The sequence below is a fragment of the Dunckerocampus dactyliophorus genome, chromosome 16 (assembly GCF_027744805.1).
Source record: "Dunckerocampus dactyliophorus isolate RoL2022-P2 chromosome 16, RoL_Ddac_1.1, whole genome shotgun sequence".
Taxonomy (NCBI): domain Eukaryota; kingdom Metazoa; phylum Chordata; class Actinopteri; order Syngnathiformes; family Syngnathidae; genus Dunckerocampus; species Dunckerocampus dactyliophorus.
Window position 1 is genome coordinate 13,423,834 of NC_072834.1, and position 19,186 is coordinate 13,443,019.

Below are 19,186 nucleotides of genomic sequence, written 5' to 3' on the forward strand. Positions count from 1 at the left end.
TTGTATCGGTATATCTGTTTTCCTTAAGAAAGCCAAGATCGAGCCTCTAGAAGCGATCGTGTCTGTCCAGCACAAGCTGAAAAAAAACTTTCCTCTGCTCTTGCTGCAATTATCTACGCGAACACACAGGGGCGCTGTTTCCATAGCTGCTGATTGCTGGTATTTGCTGAAGGATTGTGTTGCTTCCAAATCTTCTGAACTTCAATTTGCCGGTTCCGAACAAGTTCTGGAAGTGTGTTCAGCATACTTAGGAGGCCTTCTGAGCGCCTGCTCCCGGGTACAGCACCACAGGCCCGGATCCACCACTTGGGCAGCTGCGTGGCGCCTTCACGTCACGGGGACACCAAAAGTTAGCTGCGCGGCTAAAACCCCAAAGTCTGTGCGGACCCGATAAAAAAAGTTCGGCGATACAGTCTAGACTCCCTAGTGACTTGGGGCCGCATGCCCTTCCAGAACTTTTGCTCGGCTGCTTGGATACTGGACTCGCGTTCTTACGGGCTTTTACGCAGTTTTACATAGGCGACGTCGTGGACTGACTGACGGACAGGACCGCCGTCGGATCGGAACCGGGTTTGTTTTGGACGGCAATGCGATAGGAAGACGGCAGTGTCGCCGTTCGGACCGCTGATTTGGCGGCTCGAGGTGAGCAGCAATCGAGGCCTGCGGGTCAGGCTTCTAGCGGGCTCGAGTAGAGCCCGTCGCCGCCTACGAGGACTTACAGGCAGGTTCGAAGCACCGCCCCTGCCGGGACTATGGAACGGATGGAAGTGGACCATTGCGCAGGCGCAGCTGGCGGGGCTTTACGCAGGTCCAACAGCGCCCCCATGATAACGAATGTCGGGTTAGTGTTATTGGGAGTGTTAAATAAAAACTAATTTGTTGTTAAATGCATGAAAAAGTCCACTTTCACAAATCATACAAAGAAAAATGAGAAAAGCACGTTGTTCATACCAGCAAGTTATATCAATGACTCTTCTGTGTCCATCAGGGAGCGGATGGCCGTGACCAGTCAGACCGTAACGGTCCGATACAGACGAGTGTCGGTCAACTGCAGCTGTCCGTCACAGGTCTGTGTGTGTGTGTGTGTGAGAAAGAGAGACCTGGTTGTTTCCACAGCTAACGTGTGTTTCCAGGAGGACAATATGGATGCGGCACTTCGAGGGAACCTGCAGAGACTCGGGTAAGAAGGCATATGCACGCCACACTTGCGCCACTCACTTTGAAGCCTACGATGGGTGGTCCTTTTGTTTTTCAACACTTTTATTGCCATCTCCAGTCACATGGCGCAGCAAGACACAACAAGACACTCATTTGCATATCGTAGTTCTACTGGGCGTATATTTGGGCGGGGGTCACACTTGCTTGCAGAAGCTTTGTCTGGCTCGCTAACTGAAAGTGTAAACACTTTCTTTGTGCGTCTCCCAGCGCTTCCGGTGTGGTTTCGGTTCCTTCCAGCAGCCAGTGGCAAGAGGACGCCCCCGAGGTGAGTGTGGTGTAAATTAAGCCACACACATTGTAAATCAATGGCCACGTTAGCACAAACTAATGATTACTTTTAATAACGATTTGATTCGTATCACCATTCGTGGTTGCCGATACGATTGAAGGGCGATATTGGTTTATTTAGAATGATAGGATACAAATGATTCAGTAACTTTTTAGCTAAAAATACAACCAGTGTGACTGTGAAATATCTAGACAGTGGACAGTGCAGGTGAAGTTTCCTAGATTCCCGTTGTTCTTTGTAATCCGGTATAAATGATTACTAATGCTGACATTCTTAAGAATACATTATCAATGAGTACAACAAAGTTAGTTAAAAATAAATACAAAATAAGGATGAACGGAGGGTGGAATAGCTTGCCTTGATTATTTACTTTAAATAGTGCAATCCAAACCTGCACTTTGCACCCAAAGGTGAGGGACATTATGCTAATTCCTCAGCAAATTATTGTGGTATGGTGTCTTTAATTAGGTGTTAGGTGTCAGTCACAACTTTGCTAGCACAAGTTTTAGTGCTATCCCACATTCCTAATCTCATAACGGCACATTTGTTCTGCCATCACTGGCAGAACGTGTGTGTCAGGGATACACATTCATGACTCACATGTTTCATGTACAGACCCTTTCCAAAAAATTAGAATGTCATGGAAAAGTTGTTTAATTTCCATAATTCCATTTAAAAAGTTAAACTTTCATAGATTATAGATTCAGGGCCCACAATTTAAACGATTTCAAGTGTTTATTTGTTTATTTTTATGTAATTTGGGCTTCCAGCTCATAAAACCCATGAAAACAGGAATTCAAAAAATTAGAATACTGTGAAGAAATTACCATTTACTTCTCCGTTTTTGCAGGAAAAAAAAAAAAGAAAGAAATTAGGATCACATCAAATCAATCAAAATATGGTGCTTTCAAAACGATATGTCAATCTTCAATACTTGGTTGGGAATCCCTTTGCCTTAATCACTGCCTCGATGCCACGTGGCATTGAAGCAATCAGCCTGTGGCATTGTCTGGGAGTTATGGAAGCCCAGATTTCCTTGATGCTTGCTGTCAGCTCTTCTTTGTTGTTGGGTCTGGTGCCCCTCATTTTCCTCTTGAGAATACCCCATAGATTCTCAATGGGGTTTAGGTCCGGTGAGTTGGCGGGCCAGTCAAGCACTGTGATGGCATGGGCATCAAACCAGGTTTTGGTGCTTCTGGCGGTATGGGCAGGGGCCAGGTCCTGCTGGAAGATGAAATCTGCATCTCCATACAGATCCTCAGCAGAAGGAATCATGAAGTCCTCTAAGACATTCTGGTAGACTGTTGCGGTGACCTTAGATTTAAGAAAGCAGAGTTTACCAACACCTGCACCGGACATTGCACATCATCAATCATGACGGACTGTGGATATTTCACACTGGACCTCAGGCAGCTTGGGTTCTGTTCCTCACCCGTCTTCCTCCAAACCCTTGGACCGTGATTCCCAAATGAAAGGCACACTTTACTTTCATCGGAAAAGAGGACCTTGGACCACTGGCCAACAGTCCAGTCCTTCTTCTCCTTGGCCCAGTGGAGACGCTTCCTACGTTGGTGCAGGTTCAGAAGTGGCTTGACCCAAGGAACCCGACAGTGGTAGCCCATCTCCCGGCTGCGTCTGAATGCCTCATTCCACTCTTTCTGGATCTCTGCCAGATTCTTGAATCTTCCCTGTTTGATAATCCGCTGAAGCCCACGGTCATCTCTTTTACTGGTGCATCTTCTCCTGCCACATTTTGCCCTTCCTCGAGACTTTCCATTGATATGCTTGGACACAGCACTCTGGGAACAACCAGCCTCCTTAGCTATGAACTTTTGTGGCTTACCCATCCTATGGAGGGTATCAATGATGGTCTTCTGGCCAGTTGTCATGTCTGCAGTCTTCCTCATATTGAACCGAAATGAGACAATTGAACCAAACTGAAGCAATTTAATGACACCTGGGGAAGCCTGTGCAGGTGATTTGAGTTTAGTAGATGATTAGTGTGTGACACTCAGTTTAAAACATTCATGCCCTGCAAAATTTGGGCTGCCACAGTATTCTAATTTTTTGAATTCCTGTTTTTGTGGGTTTAATGAGCTGGAAGCCCAAATTATGTAAAAATAAACAAATAAATACTTGAAATCGTTTAAATTGTGGGCCCTGAATCTATAATCTGTGAAAGTTTAACTTTTTGAATGGAATTATGGAAATTAAACAACTTTTCCTGGAAAAGTTGTTTAATTTCCATAATTGACAAATAATTGTACGTGGGAATACAGCGTTTTCCACAACGTTTGCAAATTATGCTCTCAAAACGATGTAATAATGGCCAAATCATGCAGTTTATGGGCCAAGTACATACTATCAAAGGTAATGAAAGGTGTGAGGTTATTCCCTGAGATTTGCCACATCCAATATGGCGGCGATGTTGACGTATGGGTCCATAGACATAGACGCTGCATCGAGTGGGTCTATCAAACGCTTGTGATATGGAAAAATTTCAAGGCTATGTTGGATGTGTCACGGCTGCGCTGTAAATTAGTACAATTAAATGTACTTACTGTCATAAAGCGCCTTTTTAGAATGAAATTGAAGTTACTTTCTCTCGTTTATGCATTCACACACGCACTAATATACTTGGGAAACAGGCAACAAAAACAATGTATTTGATCGTGCGTGTGTGAATGCATGAACGTAAATTTCTATGTAGAAAGGCACTTTATTACGTTCATGATTTACATTTGCTTGTACTCATTTACAGCGCAGCCTTGACACATCCAATATCGCGGCAACATTGACGTACGGCTCAGCGCTCGATGCGGCGTCTATATATGTCTGTACGGCTCAGCGTAAGAAGAAGCGAACCAACTGTTTCACATGTCCATTACAGCTCCCATGACCACCACATACCCGGAAGACGATGCCGTCACAGACAGGCAGACTGAATCGAGTAATGTTTAACGTCTCTATCATTAGAAGTGCTAAAAAAACAAACATCCATATAAAGCCTGCCGTCCTCAAATCCAATGCATTATTTCCTAGTATTGATTCATTCGATTGTTTACCTTTTAAGCTATGTTAGATCGATATACTGTATATGTCGTCCTGAATGGAAACTTAAGGACCCAGATCAATGCAGTTTAATCGTAGAAATCTATGCATCGATGTAGTGAATGAATCGTTACACCCCTAAGTAGTACTGTAGTATAGTTAGTAATATCTGTTTGCATCATCCGTGTCTTCATCAGTGGGTTCGCTCGCAGGACAGCGCCATCACGCCAAACTCGTCACCGAGTCCCAGTAGGAGGTTCAGGTACACGAGAGTAACAAAGAGCTCAAGGTGACGTTGCTGTGCTCTGTCACTCACTTCATGATTGTCCAACAGACCTGTGGGTGGAGCGAGTATCAGATGGCCCGCCTTAACGCCACTCAAGAGGAAAGGTAACGTCTTCGATTGTTTGAACATTCTTTCACATTTAGTTGTTTTTTTGTCAAATAAGGTCATTGTGTCTTTCAGGGGGGGTGGAGTCAGACGGTCCACCCAAGAAGCTTTTTGTTACTGGCGTCTTAGACTCCATCCACCACAGCAGCTACGCGGTCAGGTGACGACCAATTAGCACGCTTCTCCATAAACTGAAAAGTCCAAAACGTTAACAAAAATCTCCCCCCCAACCCCCAGCGCCTCACCTGCAGACTCTGCCCCCAGGGTTGCCACCAGTTCTCAGTCATCTCCGTTCTCACCCCACCAGCACTCGGCGCATTAACCTCCCCCTCCCCCCGCACCAATGGCCCTCCTCCGCATCCTGTCTCACCTTGACCATATCCAGAGGAAGCCGCTAAAGAAGTGGGCGGAGCCCGCAGCCATGGAAGTGCCTTAGAGCGACCTTCACCGCTTCTTTAGCCAAGAAGAAGCAACATACGAACGAGCGGCGACCATCTTTGTTTCGCATGTACAGACTGAATTCTTTGTTTTTTTAACCTTTGACCTTCCAGCGGTATTGGTCGGTCACACAGTCCAAGTTGTTCAAACTGTTTTGCACTTCAAAACCAACTGGATGCTTTTTAGGCGTCAGAGTGGACACCTTCCCCCCCCCCCCCCCATGACAAAATGTTGACAGCATCAACGCGATCATCCAACACGGCCTCAAAGCCAAGAACGTCCACACATGATGAAAGGACGCGTTGTTGCGCTGGTGTGCTCATGAGGGTGAACATGCTAAGCTGATGGAGTCATCGTTGTTTCTCACCTTGAAGTGAAGGATTTGCACATGTACAACTTTTCTTTGAAGCCAAAGACGACCTCAGCATCATTAGCTTATTTCTGGACTTCCTCTTTCCTCCATTTTGGATTTCCGCTTCCTGTCGGTTTGCCAGCTTCAACCTCATATTTGATGTTTCCATGGCAACAAGAGCTGACCAAATTAGGCGTGACGGTCGTCATGGTCACGGCTTGAAGTATTCGACATTTCACTTGTAAAAGAAAAGACTTTCACAAGAAGGAAATAAGAACAAAATGTACTTTTATGCAATGTTGATAAAAGGTCAATAAAAGTCAACAAAAAGCAGCACTTGTCACAACTCGTTTTTTATGGTACTTTTAGAGCGGATCCTAGCAACATCACGCGCACGTCAACAGTCACAAACGTTAACTAGTGAGATGCGACTGTGAAATTATGTGGGAAATGCTGATTTTGTGCTATATTGACATGTTGAACAAGTACTTGCAAATGTATGCAATTACTTTTTTTTTTATAAATACATCATTGTTCATCTGTTATGTGAAATGGGTCACCACAGAGGGGCCTGACTCTTATGTGGAAGGTCAGCGGGAGAGCAGCGGGAGGTCACTGGAGTTCATGATGAGGCTGGAGTCCAGGCTGAGGCTCTCTGAGAAGATGACATAAATGTTTTAAGTTTCTAGTCGGTAGTCTGGTCTGGAGCAAAAATTTAAATTACTTGGTGTGCACTTCAAGTGAACATGACAAAAAAAAAAAAGTAAAAAAATGAAAATACTCTAAATTCTGTCATACTGCCGTCATGGATAAATAACTATAAAAGACAAGTGAAAATGACGTTGCAATAAGATTAACGCGTTTTGGTGTCATGAACACGAAGTGCGGTTTCTTTAGCGTTCGCGTTTGTATTTTAGTACGTGGACCAAACCATGCTCTCAGTTACACATGTATAAAGTCACGCCATGATTGAACGGCACACGTGACGTGTACATTGTCTGAAGAAACCCATGCCTCCCAAACAACACAACGTCTTCCGGGTCATACAATTATAGGCCTTTTGTTTCTACCACCGCCTGCTTGGTCCCGTCCTATTTGGTCCTGGACTGTGTCCACACTCAACCTTACGAAACGTGTTAGCAGAGCAAATGGACGGAAGTGAACACACCCTTAGATACTTAGACCAAAAATGTAAAAAATATACTTGTATCTACTTCAGTGCGACTTGGTTAGCGTTCACACTTTGTCAGCGGACCGAATAATGCTGAGATAAGCATATACATAAAGTTGCGCTTCAATTGTACATTGTATTCTATGGTGCCACCAAACAGGCGGGCCAAGACAGCCTGAGAAATGGGTCTCGGTCCTGGACTAAGTCAGACTAAGCTTGCTAGTCCGCCTATTTCATCCTAGACTGTGTCCACACTTGACCATAAGAAATGGTACCAGTAGAGCAAATGAACTAGAGTTTTGTTTTAACCGGAGCAAACAAGTGTGAGCGCACCCAAACAGCACAGGCCACGCCCCCTAGTGGATGCAGCGTACTGAAGTTCACCTTGGTCAAAGTTGAGCTTCTTGCTGGAGGCGCCGTCGCCAAGTCCTTCGATGTCCACCAAGTCGCTGTTCACGTCTGAGTCATTGAGCGCGCTCAGCGTCACGTCTGGAGACAGAAAGTCACGTCAACTTGCAGACAAGATGCAGGCCCCGCCCAGCTGTCACACAATTGTCATTCACCTGCCGTCTTCTGCTTCTTTATGGGTGGTGCCAGGGAGACGCCGCTTTGCATTCCTGTTGCCACGACAACCTGCGAAGCAGGAACAGGGATCATGGCGGGCGCAGTGGGAGCAGGTGCGGGTGTCGCGGCGACAGCAGTCTTCTTTGGCGTCTTCTTGGGCGATTCGGAGGAAATGGGCACTCTGCTGTCCTCATACAGCTTCCTTTTGACCGTGCTCTTGATCTGAGCGCTGCACAAGGCACAATGCACATGCTTACACACATTTAACGCTTTCACTGCGGACATGCACGAACCCATGGACCACGTACACGGTGCGCTCCTTGATCACGCTGCTGATGTTGTTGAGGTCGTCTCCAAACCGCCGTACAGCCAAGCGCAGCATGTCGATCTCAGTCTCCGTCCATTTGGCCCTGAGGAGGAAGGCGTTAGCAAAGCACTAAAGAGTAGTGGTACCCAAACTTTTTAGTCGTGTACTTCAGACATTTGACCTGAATCCGTGTACCCCCTACTCCTGCACACTTAAAAACATAAACCTTTTTATCTGAATTAACTTGAAATAGTGAACAACTTCATGCACCGTCTCCTTTCTGCTCCGTTCTCCTCGTGCCGTGAGGCGTTCACGCACACTCGTAATTGTGGGTGTTAGGCGCCAATTGTTTTTCATTTTTATTCACGTACCCCCTATCACAACTGGCGTCACCCAGGGAGTATGCATACCCTACTTAGGGAACCTAGGGCTTAGAGGAAGCCATGCTGGTTGGTGTCAGCGTGACGGGGGCTCACCCTGCGGGGCTGCTGTCGGACACGGGGTGCAGCTGCATGGTCAGCTCTCCCAGTTTGCTGAAAGCTGCTCCAGCCGCAGAGAAGATCTCGCCAACCTGCAGTGAGGAAGGAGCATTTGAAACATAAGCGTCTCGTGAACGGAGGACAGCATGACAGCAGCGAGTGCCTTAATAGGATAGATTTAGAGCATTTAAGCACAGTCTATTGTAGCCCTGGGGCGTCCAAACTTTTACAGAGGGCCGCAGAAAAATTACAGAAAAATGAAAGGATGCGGCGAGGGTCGGGTGGGGGCTTGGGACTTTGGTACATTCTGTGCATTAAAGATGATAAAAGCAATTCAATGTAGGTCATTACACTACAGTACGTATATGCTAAGCTATCTGAACAAAACATCCCCCTCTTATCTTTGTGTTATTGGTGACGCAGCTATTTAGCGTAATATCTAACAATACATCTCATGAACAACATTTTATTTTTACAATATGCAGAGGGCCAATAAAAAAAAAAAAAAAAAAAAAACGAGCCGTGGGCCGGAAATAAGCGACCGCACTTTGGACACCCCTGTTCCAGCCAATCCAATCTGTCCTGAATTAGGGGGGGTGGTAGGGGTGGGTGCTACTGCAAACTCTGGTATTGACCCAATAAGTAAATGCAAGGCCAACATACTGCTACTCATACCAATACCTTTCACTTGAAAGTTTGGATTCTGTAATTTTGCCCTTAATTTCATCTATAACAAGAATAAAACACAGGACAAATATTTTAGGCAAACTAGCAACTGGCTCATGAAACCCACAAAAACAGGAATGAAAAAAGATTAGAATACTAAAGTATTCTGATTGTTTTGATGTGATCCTTATTTCTTCTTTTTTCGGCAAAAACTGAGAGGTAAATTGTCATTTTTTTGTGAGTATTGTATTTTTTTCATTCCTGTTTTTGTGGGCTTTATGAGGTGGAAGCCCAAATTATGCAAACATGACCAAATAAATACTTGACATTGTTTAAATTGTGAGCCCTGAATCTACAATCTATGAAAGCTTTTGAGTGGAATAATGGCAATAAATAAAGGGAATGTGTGCAAGTATTTATGTATGTGTGCATGTAACTGTGTGTTGTGCGCATGTATGTATGTATATATAAATTTAGACATTGTTTATAATAATTGTAAACAATTTTACAATACATAAATACAACAGTATAAGACAATGTAACAATATCAACAAAATGATGCAATTATTCCCTTTTACTACATACACTTGTTTGATCAAAATGAAGACAACAATGCAAAATAACTCCTTCTGGCTAAACTACCATTGGCTTTCATTCAAATCCTTTGGCTTTTTATCCCCGGAGCCCTCCTAAATCCAAGAACGTACTACCCGATGTGATATTTTTGTTAGTTAATAAAATAACAGCATATAAATATACCAATGTAACAATAAACCACACAGATCCAGCCGCCGCTAAACAGTGGTGCAGCACTTCACATAAAGTGCACACGTTCATTGTAAAAACAAAACAAAAAAAACACGTCAATGTATTCAATTTATTTATTCAATTTTCGTAAGTTGAATCTTCCATTTAGTCACGAAAACCAGCTGAGAACTTACCTTAGCAGAGGCAGACGTCATGTCTAAAAAAAAAGGTTGTTATTTTTCCCCAAACTTGCTCGTTTCTCCAACCGTCACATGAGCTAGCAGAGCTAGCTGCTATCCGAAGTTACTTGAGTTGACGCGGGCTAGCAACCAAATATTAGCGTTTCCATTGAGAAGCATGTACGACCTCTAAAACAAACAACCTACGCCTTGGATGAATATATATCCGATTTTACACCATACCTGCACTGAAATGACAGAACAAGCAATATACTCAAGGAAAACCTTAACGCGTCAATACAACAAAGCGAGGCAGCAGTTACAAGCGCAACGCCATTGGTTAGTTTTCTATATAAAGAGGCGGGGCGTCTATCGTCTGACATTTTCATTGGTCGCTTTGTTGGTGACGATTTGGTTGTCGAGTCTCACCGAGTGGAGTCGAGTGAAACAGGTATCAGCTGACCGCCTCTTCGTCGGCTGTCGTCCGTCTTTAGCCATTTTGTCTTACTGGATCAAAGAAAAGAAGCCTACAGACCGCGGAAACAATGCCGTCGTTGCTGTTCTGCGGGCCAAAGATGGCCGCATGCGGCATTGTGATCAGCATCTGGGGGGTCATTATGCTGGTAAGAGACGTAACGCCAGGATGCGACTATTTCCTGGTGGAGCTAGTAGCCGTCGGTGTTGCTATGTCTTGCTTGTTATGATGAAAAATGTAATTATCTTCAGTTCAGAGCAGCTCGACCATACGCATTTTAGTAACGATTCATTAAGAAAAAGTAATTTGTGAAAGCCCCTACATACAGTATGTTGACCTCCGTTGTGTAGACGGATCCCTACTCAACCGTATGAGCTGTATCACATACTTCACTATTCCCATTACTTCGTGGATATAAAGTATATCTGTAAATGTAAGACAATAACGAGGAACCGTTTTCGTCATGTTTTTCCGTCATATCATGTGATTTTTTTTGTCTTCATGTGACAGAACAGGAAGTGTTTGTGGTATGTCAAAATAAAAGTCCTGTAATTTTTAAAAAAACTTACTTTACCCTGTGCTTTGTACAAGGTGGTTTACACGTAAATGTATCTGTGACTCTAACATTGGAACTCTACACTTATTGTCTTCTTATGTCCATGTTGCAGGCCATGTTGGGAATTTTCTTCAGCGCCAAGTCAGCTGTGCTCATCGAGGACGTCCCATTTACTGAAGAGGACATTCGCAATGAGTGAGTTGTTCCCAACAAACATCAAGTAACATCACAGCCCTGCTCTCCAGCGACCATTGTTGACATGTTGGTTGTCTCCACCCAGCAAAAACCCTCCTCAGAACATCTACAGTTTGTACAGCCAAGTGGGCATCAACTGCTTCATTGCCGCGGCTGTCTATGTGGCTGTAGGCGCCGTCTCGCTGTGCCAGGTCCGCCTCAACAAACGCCAGGAGTACATGGTCACATAATTAACCTGTCCCCTCTCCCGGAACGACAAGCTGATTGGGTGAAGGCAGCCAGGGAAGGACGTGTCACATTATTTATTTTTTGTGTAAATGTTTGATGTCATCATTCCTCAACCTTGTGATGAAATGTTCCATTTAAAAACATGACAGGAAGTGTGGATGTCAAAATAAGTTGTGCATTGAAGTGTTGGTGTGCAAATAAAGACGTGAGAGAAAGAGAACATTTGCCTTTTTTTGCATCGTATCAAACGTGTACACTTGAAGAATTACAGATTATAGGATGTGTGGTGGTTTTCATGGCCTTGACGTAATTTCCTGCTAGCTCTACATTGGCTGACAGAGGAAGTTTGTTGAGAAGTTTGTCTTCAAATTGCTCGTCCAGTTGCTCGCCGCAGGCCTCTGCCACGAGACCCGGGTCGGCCATCAGTGTCAGCACCTGATCGTCTACTTTGGCGTCGAGGCGCATCTTCGCCATGTCGAGTCTCTCGATTCCGACCAAGAGGACTGCAAGGTGAGGCGTGGATTTATCCTACGGGGCGAGAAGACTGATTAAAGCAGAACTGCAAAGCCGGCCTTGTCAAGAGCAACAGCAAAGTTTGACCTTGAAGATTCTGGTGAACACAGTGGAGCTGAGTGTTGCGTCCCCAGAAAAGCACTTCTTCTTGACGTTGGTTACCCTGACCACGTCCCCCAGCGACAGCCTGTCCAGATGCCCGATGGCGGCCTCCCACAAGCAGACAGCAATGGAGTCTGCTCCGTCCCTCAGCGTCAACTCTTGGAATACTTTCTCCTGGTCATCAACCTTGGAGAGCACGTGTCCGAGTGACCCGATCTGAGCACAAGAAGAAACTAGAATATTTGCATCGTTTGCAGTCACTCTCTTGGTGTTCTCCACTCACCGCTATCACAGTGCCTGTGACGCTCACAAAGGTACCGTCTGCTGCCATCTTGGCCTGCGCGATGGAGCAAAGTGTACACTGGGGGGAGAGCAGCGAGCAAGCTTCCATCTCCAGCCGCTCAGGAACAGGGAAGGCAGTGGTCCGGGATATGCTGCTGCGACTGGTCAGCTTGAGAATGTCGCTTTCCACCAGGACATCTCGGAAGAGGAAGTAGTTGCCCTCCTTGAGCTCCTGGTAGCGCTGTTCTCCGTACACCATCACTTTGACACTGTCCGTCTCGTCAGTCACGCCCAGGCAGAAGAAACATTTTGTTGCCTTGTCTTTGGTCTCATACGTGAGCAAAGCTGTCTTTTTGACCACCTTGCAGACGATAGCCTTGCCGGCCAGCTGGTCGCCCCTCTTCAGGTCCTGGATGCTCATTCTCTGGAACGCAAACTTCATTGGACAAGCCCACATTTAAGAGACTGCCCCAAAGGACCCAAACTCACCCATGACTGCACAGAGGCCGCCAGTAAGTCCTGCAAACCTCTTGACCCATCTTCATCATCAGCAGTGGACCTTCCTATTTTCTCAGCATGATGCCTCGGGGACACATCTTTAGACACACAAACATCAGCTTTTGATGACCCCCCCCCTCCTCCTTGAAGGGTGTAGAAAAAGGTCTTGGAGAGTCTAGAACTAGTAGTACAAGGGTCTAAAACTAGGTCGTGGTAGGGTCTAGAAATAGGGTGTATTACTGGTTGAGCAAGGTTCATGTAGGATGTAGACAAAGTAGGAGCAAAGTAGGCTGAAGTTTTCTTCTGTGTTATTGTGGCATTCTCAATTTTCCTCCCTTGGTTAGGGAAGGTGTAAAACTAGTAGAACTAGGTTCATAGGGCCTAGACGTACAAGGAGTATATACGTACCTGCTGAAATTTCCTCCTTTGTCGTCATGGCGTTCATGTTGACCTTCTTCGCTGCCGACAAAGGCGAAAAGGATTGAGTCAGTGGAAAAACTTTCTTCATGTAGGGTGTACAACTAAAACTAGGTTCTTGTAGGGTCTGGAACAAGTAGATCTACTGTAGGTTCATGTAGGGTCTAGAACTAGATTGCAGTGGGGTCTAGGGCTACGATCTGCTAGGGCCTAGACTTGTAGAACTAGGATCACGTAGGGCCTCCAAATATTAGAACTAGGATCAGTTTATGTACGGAACTCGTACATAACCAGAGGACCACCTGCAGTAGTGGGAATAGTAGTAGGTAGGCCTACTGTCATCATGGCATTCTCGATCTTCACTGGGTTAGGGGAGGTTGAAAAGGGTTGAGTCTATGAAAAGAGTGTAGAACTAGGTTCATATAGGGTGCAGATTAGTAGTTCTAGGGTGTAACTAAGGTCCTGGGTTTACAACTGGTATAACTATTGTATGTTTGTGTCGAGTCTACTTGTAGTTCTGGGAGGTCTGAGAGGACCTACAACTATTACAACTAGGATCAGTTTAGGTACGGAAGTCGTACATAACTGGAAGACCGCCTGTAGTAGGAGGAATAGTAGTAGCTACTGGGGATGTCCCGATCCGATCTTCAGGATCGGGATTGGCTGCCGATTCGCTGTATTTTGAAGATTGGATAAAATCGGCTTCCGCCACAAGATCGGGCTGATCTGGTTACTGTCTAACGTTCGTAACGCTGGGCCACACTCCAACATGGTAGGTGCGGTAATGCGCCTCAAAAGGTGTTTGCCACTTGACTCCCGCCTCACACAAGAAGCCACCATGCATACATGTCCGCGATCTACTGTGGTGAAGTTAGTTTCACGTTGGATGTTGGCTGTTCGGCTCCGTAGCTCCAGCGGTAGTTCCCTCTCACTGTGCCCGGAATGCTGTGTCATGGTGCGGGGAGCTCGCACAGGAAGTGCCGCACTAACTACTGGTTGTTTGTAGCAGGGACAGTCAATAAATGACTATTGCATTGAAGAGAGTTTGTTAAAAAAAAATGTCATATACTCTAAATCACACCACAAATTGATTTATAAGCATGTCAAATGATTAGTCCTACCATACAAGTATTTTACACGCTCATTTTTTCCCCAATTTTTTCTGTTATTGGATGAACTTTTATTGGACCTGGCTCACAGAGGTTTGTTAGAAAAGGTAAACAATATTGTTGATCATGGTGTGTAATAAAAAAGTAAATTCATCAATACTTTGGTTGCATTATATTTAAGGCTTTGAAGAGCTATTTTCATAACCATTATTCAATTCCACAAATTCATGTTTGTAACAAAAGCTTATTTAAATAAATAAATTCATTAATTTAAAAAAAAAAAAAAAAAAAAAAAAGAACTGCACCGGATAGGAGCGGCAAGACTATACATATAAACAAAAAATCAAATCGGATTGGAAGCCAAAAAATGTGGATCAGGGTATCTCTAGTAGTTACCTGCTGAAGTTTTCCTTTGCGTCGTTGTGTCGTTCTTCTTGAGCTTCCTCGCTGGAAATGAAGGTGAAAAGGGCTGAGTCAGGGGAAAAATTATTTTGTGCATGTGGGTTGTAGAAATATGCTCCTGTTGGGTGTAGAACTAGTTCAAGTAGGTTCTTTGAGGGTCCAGAACTAGAAGAATTAGGTTCACATAGTATTGTAGACTTGTGATACTAGGGTCTATAACTGCTGGTAGGTTGATATAGTGTGCAGCACTAGTAATACTGGGGTCTAGAACTAGTAGTACAAGGTACTTGTACGTGCTACCCTAGGTTGAACTGGGTTCATGTAGGGTGTAGAGCTACGGTCATGCAGTGTGTAGAACCTACAGCAGAAGAAGTGGGTTCCTGTAGGGTGTAGAACTAGGTACTTTGAGGGTCGAGAACTCGTAGAACTGAATTCATGTAGGTTGTACAACTAGAAGTACTAGGACTTAGAACTAGGTTCTTGAAGGGTCTAGACCAAGGTTCCCATCGGGTAAATAGGGTTGAGCAGGTGAAGCAACAGTGGCAACTCACCCTCAGCTCGCTTCCGCTTCATCTCCTTGACGTTGTGGACATAGGGGAGGAGCAGAGACATGACTGCCTCATCCTTCCTGGGAATGTCCTTCATGGCTTTTTGGATGAGGTTGATGGACTTCTCCTCGCCGTAATGCTCCACAATCAACTGAGACAGGTGATCACGGGACAAGGACTCCTTCCGACTTTGAGGGATTTTGTCTAGATGGTGCTCCAAGAGTTTTTGAAGCTGGTCATTGCTAAGCTCCTCCAGGATGCTGGTCAGAGTCCTCTTCCAGGGTATTCCATGGATTTTGAACATCTGAGCACAAAAAGAAGCATTTTCATATTTGCTGTGATGCTACCATGAGCAAAAAACACAACTGGAGGAAATGGAGGAGGCGGTCACTCAAGTAGCAGTCAAGGTTAAACCAACTCATACTGCACAGACAGTACATACACATACAGCCCATATATCGGATACCAGCTATTTTCAGCCCCCGATATCTGTATCGGCTTCAAAAATCCCATATGGGTGGGGCTCTAATGTATAATATACATGCATAAATACAATACAACACATCAAATGTAGTGATATTTGATTGTAAACAACCATAAGCAGAGTGCAATGGTGGATTAATCTAGAGCAGAGGTTGGCAACCTTAAGCATCCAAAGAGCCCATTTTGCTTCTTCTTCCAGAAAAAAAAAAAAAAAAAAAAAGTTTGGGGTCGCAAAACATTACACAGCATTTTGCCCCCCCTCACAGCAGTCACAAGTGGTCAATGCACAGTCAGCTCCGCCTATCTGCCTCTCCCCGAGTCGCCACCTCTGCGATTAGCGTGTCACGTGCTCCAAGCACATAGCGACAGTGTGCTTCTCGTTATAAAACAAATTACTATGCTTTCGTTAATTATATAGTTTTATTTTACTGTGCAGTAACTTGTTTCAGACTCAACTCAAAACTCCCTCACTTTTCTTTTTTTTCATCTCCAGTGAGACTCACTGCATACACTAACGGACTTGCGGTGAGTCGGATATTTCACGTTGTTTTCGAAAATGCATATTTCCCGTACTTCTGTGTAAAAAAAAAAAAAAAAAAAAAAAAAAATCACCGTGCTCGGCGAAGGGAGCCACAACAAGGAGGCTGAAGAACCGCATGCGGCTCCGGAGCTGCGGGTTGCCGACCCCTGATTTAGAGCAGAGGTCCCCAACCCCGGGGCCGCGGCCCGGTACCGGGCTGCACAGAAAGAAAAAACAATTTCCATTATTTCACATTTTTTTGTTTTATTTTGAAAAGTGGCCAGATTCTCTCTGTTACATCCGTCTCACTTGACGCATGTCCATTGTGCGTGTGCTAACTTGATCTCATGCCGCACAGATAGACTACTACTGTATTTTTACCATTTTTCTTTCACCTCATATTTGGTGTCAAATGCTGATACTATGTGGGAATGCATAAAGGTAAGTTTTGATGACTTATTGAGTGCTAATGTGCACATTTGTCTCAAGTTAATTCATGCTAGCACACTGCCTTGTACCACACATGTCAAACAGCCATGTAATCATCTCTCTGGAAAAACTTGGCTGGAACTTGAACTGGTGGATGGTGGGTCGCCATTCATTTTGTGCTTTTAATTTGATGTTATTCATGTCTTAGTTTTACACAATACATATTAAATAATATAAATTACATCGCTATAATGTACTAACACCCCCCGGTCCGCGGGAGATTTGTGGGAACACAAGCCGGTCCGTGGATCAAAAAAGGTTAGGGACCACTGGGCTAGAGGATTCAGCTAGTTTTTTTTCCCCCATCCAAACATATCTTGCTAGCAAATGCTTTAATCTGCATTTCAGTGGCCAAATAAAATTTAAAATAACTTTTTAAGGAACCAAGAAAAGAGGGTTTATAATTTACCCACTTGCACCATGGATATGATGACATTAGGGGGAAATAAAAGATCGATTATGTTGTAATTTCGCAAATCTTAACCTTTTTTGGGAGTGGGGGGTGTGACATATATTTCACATGTATTGTAGAAATTTTGGGGCCTGATGTTCACGCTCTGTAACAGCCGGACAACATAGATTTCACATGCAGGTAGTAGTACAAATCGGCTTGGCCAACATGTCACTGCCAGGTGTAGAACCGTTTGCGGAATGGCACGCCCATCTGCCACACATCCTGACTTGATGAGCAACTGAGCGCTGAACACAAATAAATAGGACTTACTGCCCGTATGGCCTGAAGCTATAACTGCCACTGCTATCCGGGTAAAACAAAAAGTTTTCACAGAAATAGTTTCTCCCAGCCACTTCTCCTTTCAGCGAAGTTCAAATAACCAATGAGAGACGGGCTGTGGTGACGAAGGCTGATTGGTTGAAGACACATCAAGTGTTTCTACTCAGTTAACATGTTTAAACCAGTGTTCGGCTACTAACTTTCATCAAGTGAAAAACGTGGGGGGCTGGGATAAGCTTACATGTACGATCGTTTTCTTTCTTATATCATATCCACGGTGCAAGTGGATCAAATATAAGCCTTCTTCTTGGTTCCATAAATTATTTTAAGTTTCTTTTGCCCCTGAAAAAACACAGACTTACGGGCGGGCGGGGCATGGAGAAGAAAAAAAACAAACAAACTTTTGCAAGACCGGAGTGCAGGGGTCGTCTACAAATGCCTTCTTCTTCTTCTTCTTCTGTATTATGGCGGTTGGCATCAATGTTGACAACTCCTCAGTAAGACAGGTAAGTATCTATTGGCTGTTCTGAAAAAATAGATGATGTCATTGGCTACAAATATATATATATGAAGCAACAAGTTTGTGAAAAGGGACTTTTACATAATTTAGGGCAATTTTTATTAGGTTGTTAATAAATTCACTTCTGTAACGTATAGGACCACAAAACTCACCTCACACATCAGTGACTCCCTCCTTGTATTACTACAGCAATTACTTTTGAAAATGTGCTTTTTCAAATATTTTTGGGAATTTTATTACGACTGTTGTTGAATAAATTCAGTTATGTAACATGTACTTTCAGTAGAAGCGTTCTGTAAAGAGAAGAACCACAAAACTCACCTCACTCATCAATGACCTTCTCTTGTTCATACTACAGCAAAGACTTTGGGAAAATTCTTTTTAAAAAAATTGGGTAATTTGAAGAATTGTCGTTGATAAATTCAATTCTGTCTCCATGGCCCCCTCCGGGGCTCCGTACAGACTAAAGCATTTGCTAAGGAGATATGTTTGGATAGATGGTATTTCTCAGTTTTCGGTTCTATTGTGTAATGAAGTGCCCGATCCGCGAAGCGAAAGTAGTGTTGTGAGGCGATCCGTATGCTCATGATTATTTGCGTTCATTAATTAAAAAATCCATACGATCACATATAAGTTAAGTCCTGTCTGCACGAAAATTAACTTACTTCGTGTTTGTAAAAGTCCACACGGAGTCCTATGACTATACGTTCCTGTCCACAAGAAGATACGACGACGACTTACAACGTAGGGAAAACATGCACTGTGTGCAAACTTCAAGTATACCGAAAACATACGAGACCAAAGTGATGAGGTCTTCAATGTGGGCAGCAGCAAATAACTCAGAACACAGGCAACATTTAATACAGTTTACCGTATTCATACTCACATCACTCGCAGAGTTCGACACACTTCCATATAATGAAATCCGCGGGAGACATGGAAGATCAGCCCGCACTTTCGATGGATGACGCGCGTGCGCAAAAGAACTGCCCTCGCCCCGCACCGGAAGTACTGATATCGGCCGATCCATATGCATCCATCCAGTTCTCTATGCCGCTTATCCTGTGGCGGTTCTAGCTATGGGCCACAGGGCCAATTGCCCAGCGCGGCATTCTCCAGGGGGCGCCGCAGGGAGGGGAAAGAAAAAAAAAGTCCTATTTATGAATGCTCAGCTCATCAAATCCTCATCAAGTCAGCACATATGTGTGGCAGATGGGCGCCCTCTACAGGCGTGATACTCGCACCCCCATGTTGGTCCAAAGAA

General features: G+C 44.4%; 4 protein-coding genes across 7 annotated transcripts; 2 read left to right on the forward strand and 2 right to left on the reverse strand.

Annotated features, from left to right (window-relative positions):
• The first annotated feature begins 37 nt into the window (after positions 1-37).
• Positions 38-6,078, forward strand: LOC129168705 (PABIR family member 2). Its single transcript, XM_054754274.1, has 8 exons — positions 38-841; positions 989-1,067; positions 1,134-1,180; positions 1,426-1,483; positions 4,756-4,820; positions 4,893-4,948; positions 5,025-5,104; positions 5,187-6,078. Exons 1-8 carry the CDS (start codon positions 753-755, stop codon positions 5,322-5,324), a joined length of 612 nt encoding a protein of 203 aa, XP_054610249.1. The 5' UTR covers positions 38-752; the 3' UTR covers positions 5,325-6,078.
• c16h17orf49 (chromosome 16 C17orf49 homolog) lies at positions 6,011-10,814 on the reverse strand. 2 transcript variants are annotated; one of them, XM_054754272.1, is made up of 6 exons: positions 10,282-10,814; positions 8,258-8,352; positions 7,783-7,884; positions 7,474-7,703; positions 7,295-7,399; positions 6,011-6,394 (listed from the first exon to the last, which is right to left on the reverse strand). In XM_054754272.1, exons 1-6 carry the CDS (start codon positions 10,348-10,350, stop codon positions 6,330-6,332), a joined length of 666 nt encoding a protein of 221 aa, XP_054610247.1. In that variant the 5' UTR covers positions 10,351-10,814; the 3' UTR covers positions 6,011-6,329. The 2 variants fall into 2 exon arrangements, with proteins under 2 accessions (XP_054610247.1, XP_054610248.1); XM_054754273.1 differs by lacking the exon at positions 10,282-10,814 and adding an exon at positions 9,868-10,258.
• rnasekb (ribonuclease, RNase K b) lies at positions 10,272-11,526 on the forward strand. The gene is made up of 3 exons (XM_054754276.1): positions 10,272-10,475; positions 10,996-11,078; positions 11,164-11,526. Exons 1-3 carry the CDS (start codon positions 10,398-10,400, stop codon positions 11,306-11,308), a joined length of 306 nt encoding a protein of 101 aa, XP_054610251.1. The 5' UTR covers positions 10,272-10,397; the 3' UTR covers positions 11,309-11,526.
• LOC129168702 (uncharacterized) lies at positions 11,366-18,889 on the reverse strand. Of its 3 annotated transcripts, XM_054754263.1 has the most exons (10): positions 18,809-18,889; positions 17,804-17,928; positions 16,273-16,397; positions 15,181-15,481; positions 14,624-14,674; positions 13,110-13,160; positions 12,693-12,799; positions 12,205-12,627; positions 11,907-12,137; positions 11,366-11,834 (listed from the first exon to the last, which is right to left on the reverse strand). In XM_054754263.1, the coding sequence occupies exons 4-10, from the start codon at positions 15,479-15,481 to the stop codon at positions 11,550-11,552; spliced, it is 1,449 nt and encodes a 482-aa protein (XP_054610238.1). In that variant the 5' UTR covers positions 16,273-16,397; positions 17,804-17,928; positions 18,809-18,889; the 3' UTR covers positions 11,366-11,549. The 3 variants fall into 3 exon arrangements, with proteins under 3 accessions (XP_054610238.1, XP_054610239.1, XP_054610237.1); XM_054754264.1 differs by lacking the exon at positions 16,273-16,397; XM_054754262.1 differs by lacking the exon at positions 17,804-17,928 and having other exon boundaries at positions 18,809-18,887.
• Between the last annotated feature and the right edge of the window lie 297 nt (positions 18,890-19,186).

Excerpts from the sequence above, each read along its gene's own strand:
- LOC129168705 (XM_054754274.1), top strand. The coding sequence starts at position 753 with ATGGAACGGATGGAAGTGGACCATTGCGCAGGCGCAGCTGGCGGGGCT. Across the intron at positions 1,484-4,755 it reads GGCAAGAGGACGCCCCCGAG|TGGGTTCGCTCGCAGGACAG; the intron begins GTGAGTGTGGTG and ends TGTCTTCATCAG. Across the intron at positions 5,105-5,186 it reads TCCACCACAGCAGCTACGCG|CGCCTCACCTGCAGACTCTG; the intron begins GTCAGGTGACGA and ends CCCAACCCCCAG.
- LOC129168702 (XM_054754264.1), bottom strand. The coding sequence starts at position 15,481 with ATGTTCAAAATCCATGGAATACCCTGGAAGAGGACTCTGACCAGCATC. Across the intron at positions 14,675-15,180 it reads GAAGCGGAAGCGAGCTGAGG|CGAGGAAGCTCAAGAAGAAC; the intron begins GTGAGTTGCCAC and ends CTTCATTTCCAG. Across the intron at positions 12,800-13,109 it reads AAAGGAGGAAATTTCAGCAG|ATGTGTCCCCGAGGCATCAT; the intron begins GTACGTATATAC and ends GTGTGTCTAAAG.
- rnasekb (XM_054754276.1), top strand. The coding sequence starts at position 10,398 with ATGCCGTCGTTGCTGTTCTGCGGGCCAAAGATGGCCGCATGCGGCATT. Across the intron at positions 10,476-10,995 it reads TCTGGGGGGTCATTATGCTG|GCCATGTTGGGAATTTTCTT; the intron begins GTAAGAGACGTA and ends TCCATGTTGCAG. Across the intron at positions 11,079-11,163 it reads GAAGAGGACATTCGCAATGA|CAAAAACCCTCCTCAGAACA; the intron begins GTGAGTTGTTCC and ends GTCTCCACCCAG.
- c16h17orf49 (XM_054754272.1), bottom strand. The coding sequence starts at position 10,350 with ATGGCTAAAGACGGACGACAGCCGACGAAGAGGCGGTCAGCTGATACC. Across the intron at positions 7,704-7,782 it reads GTGATCAAGGAGCGCACCGT|CGCTCAGATCAAGAGCACGG; the intron begins GTACGTGGTCCA and ends TGCCTTGTGCAG. Across the intron at positions 7,400-7,473 it reads AAAGAAGCAGAAGACGGCAG|ACGTGACGCTGAGCGCGCTC; the intron begins GTGAATGACAAT and ends TTCTGTCTCCAG.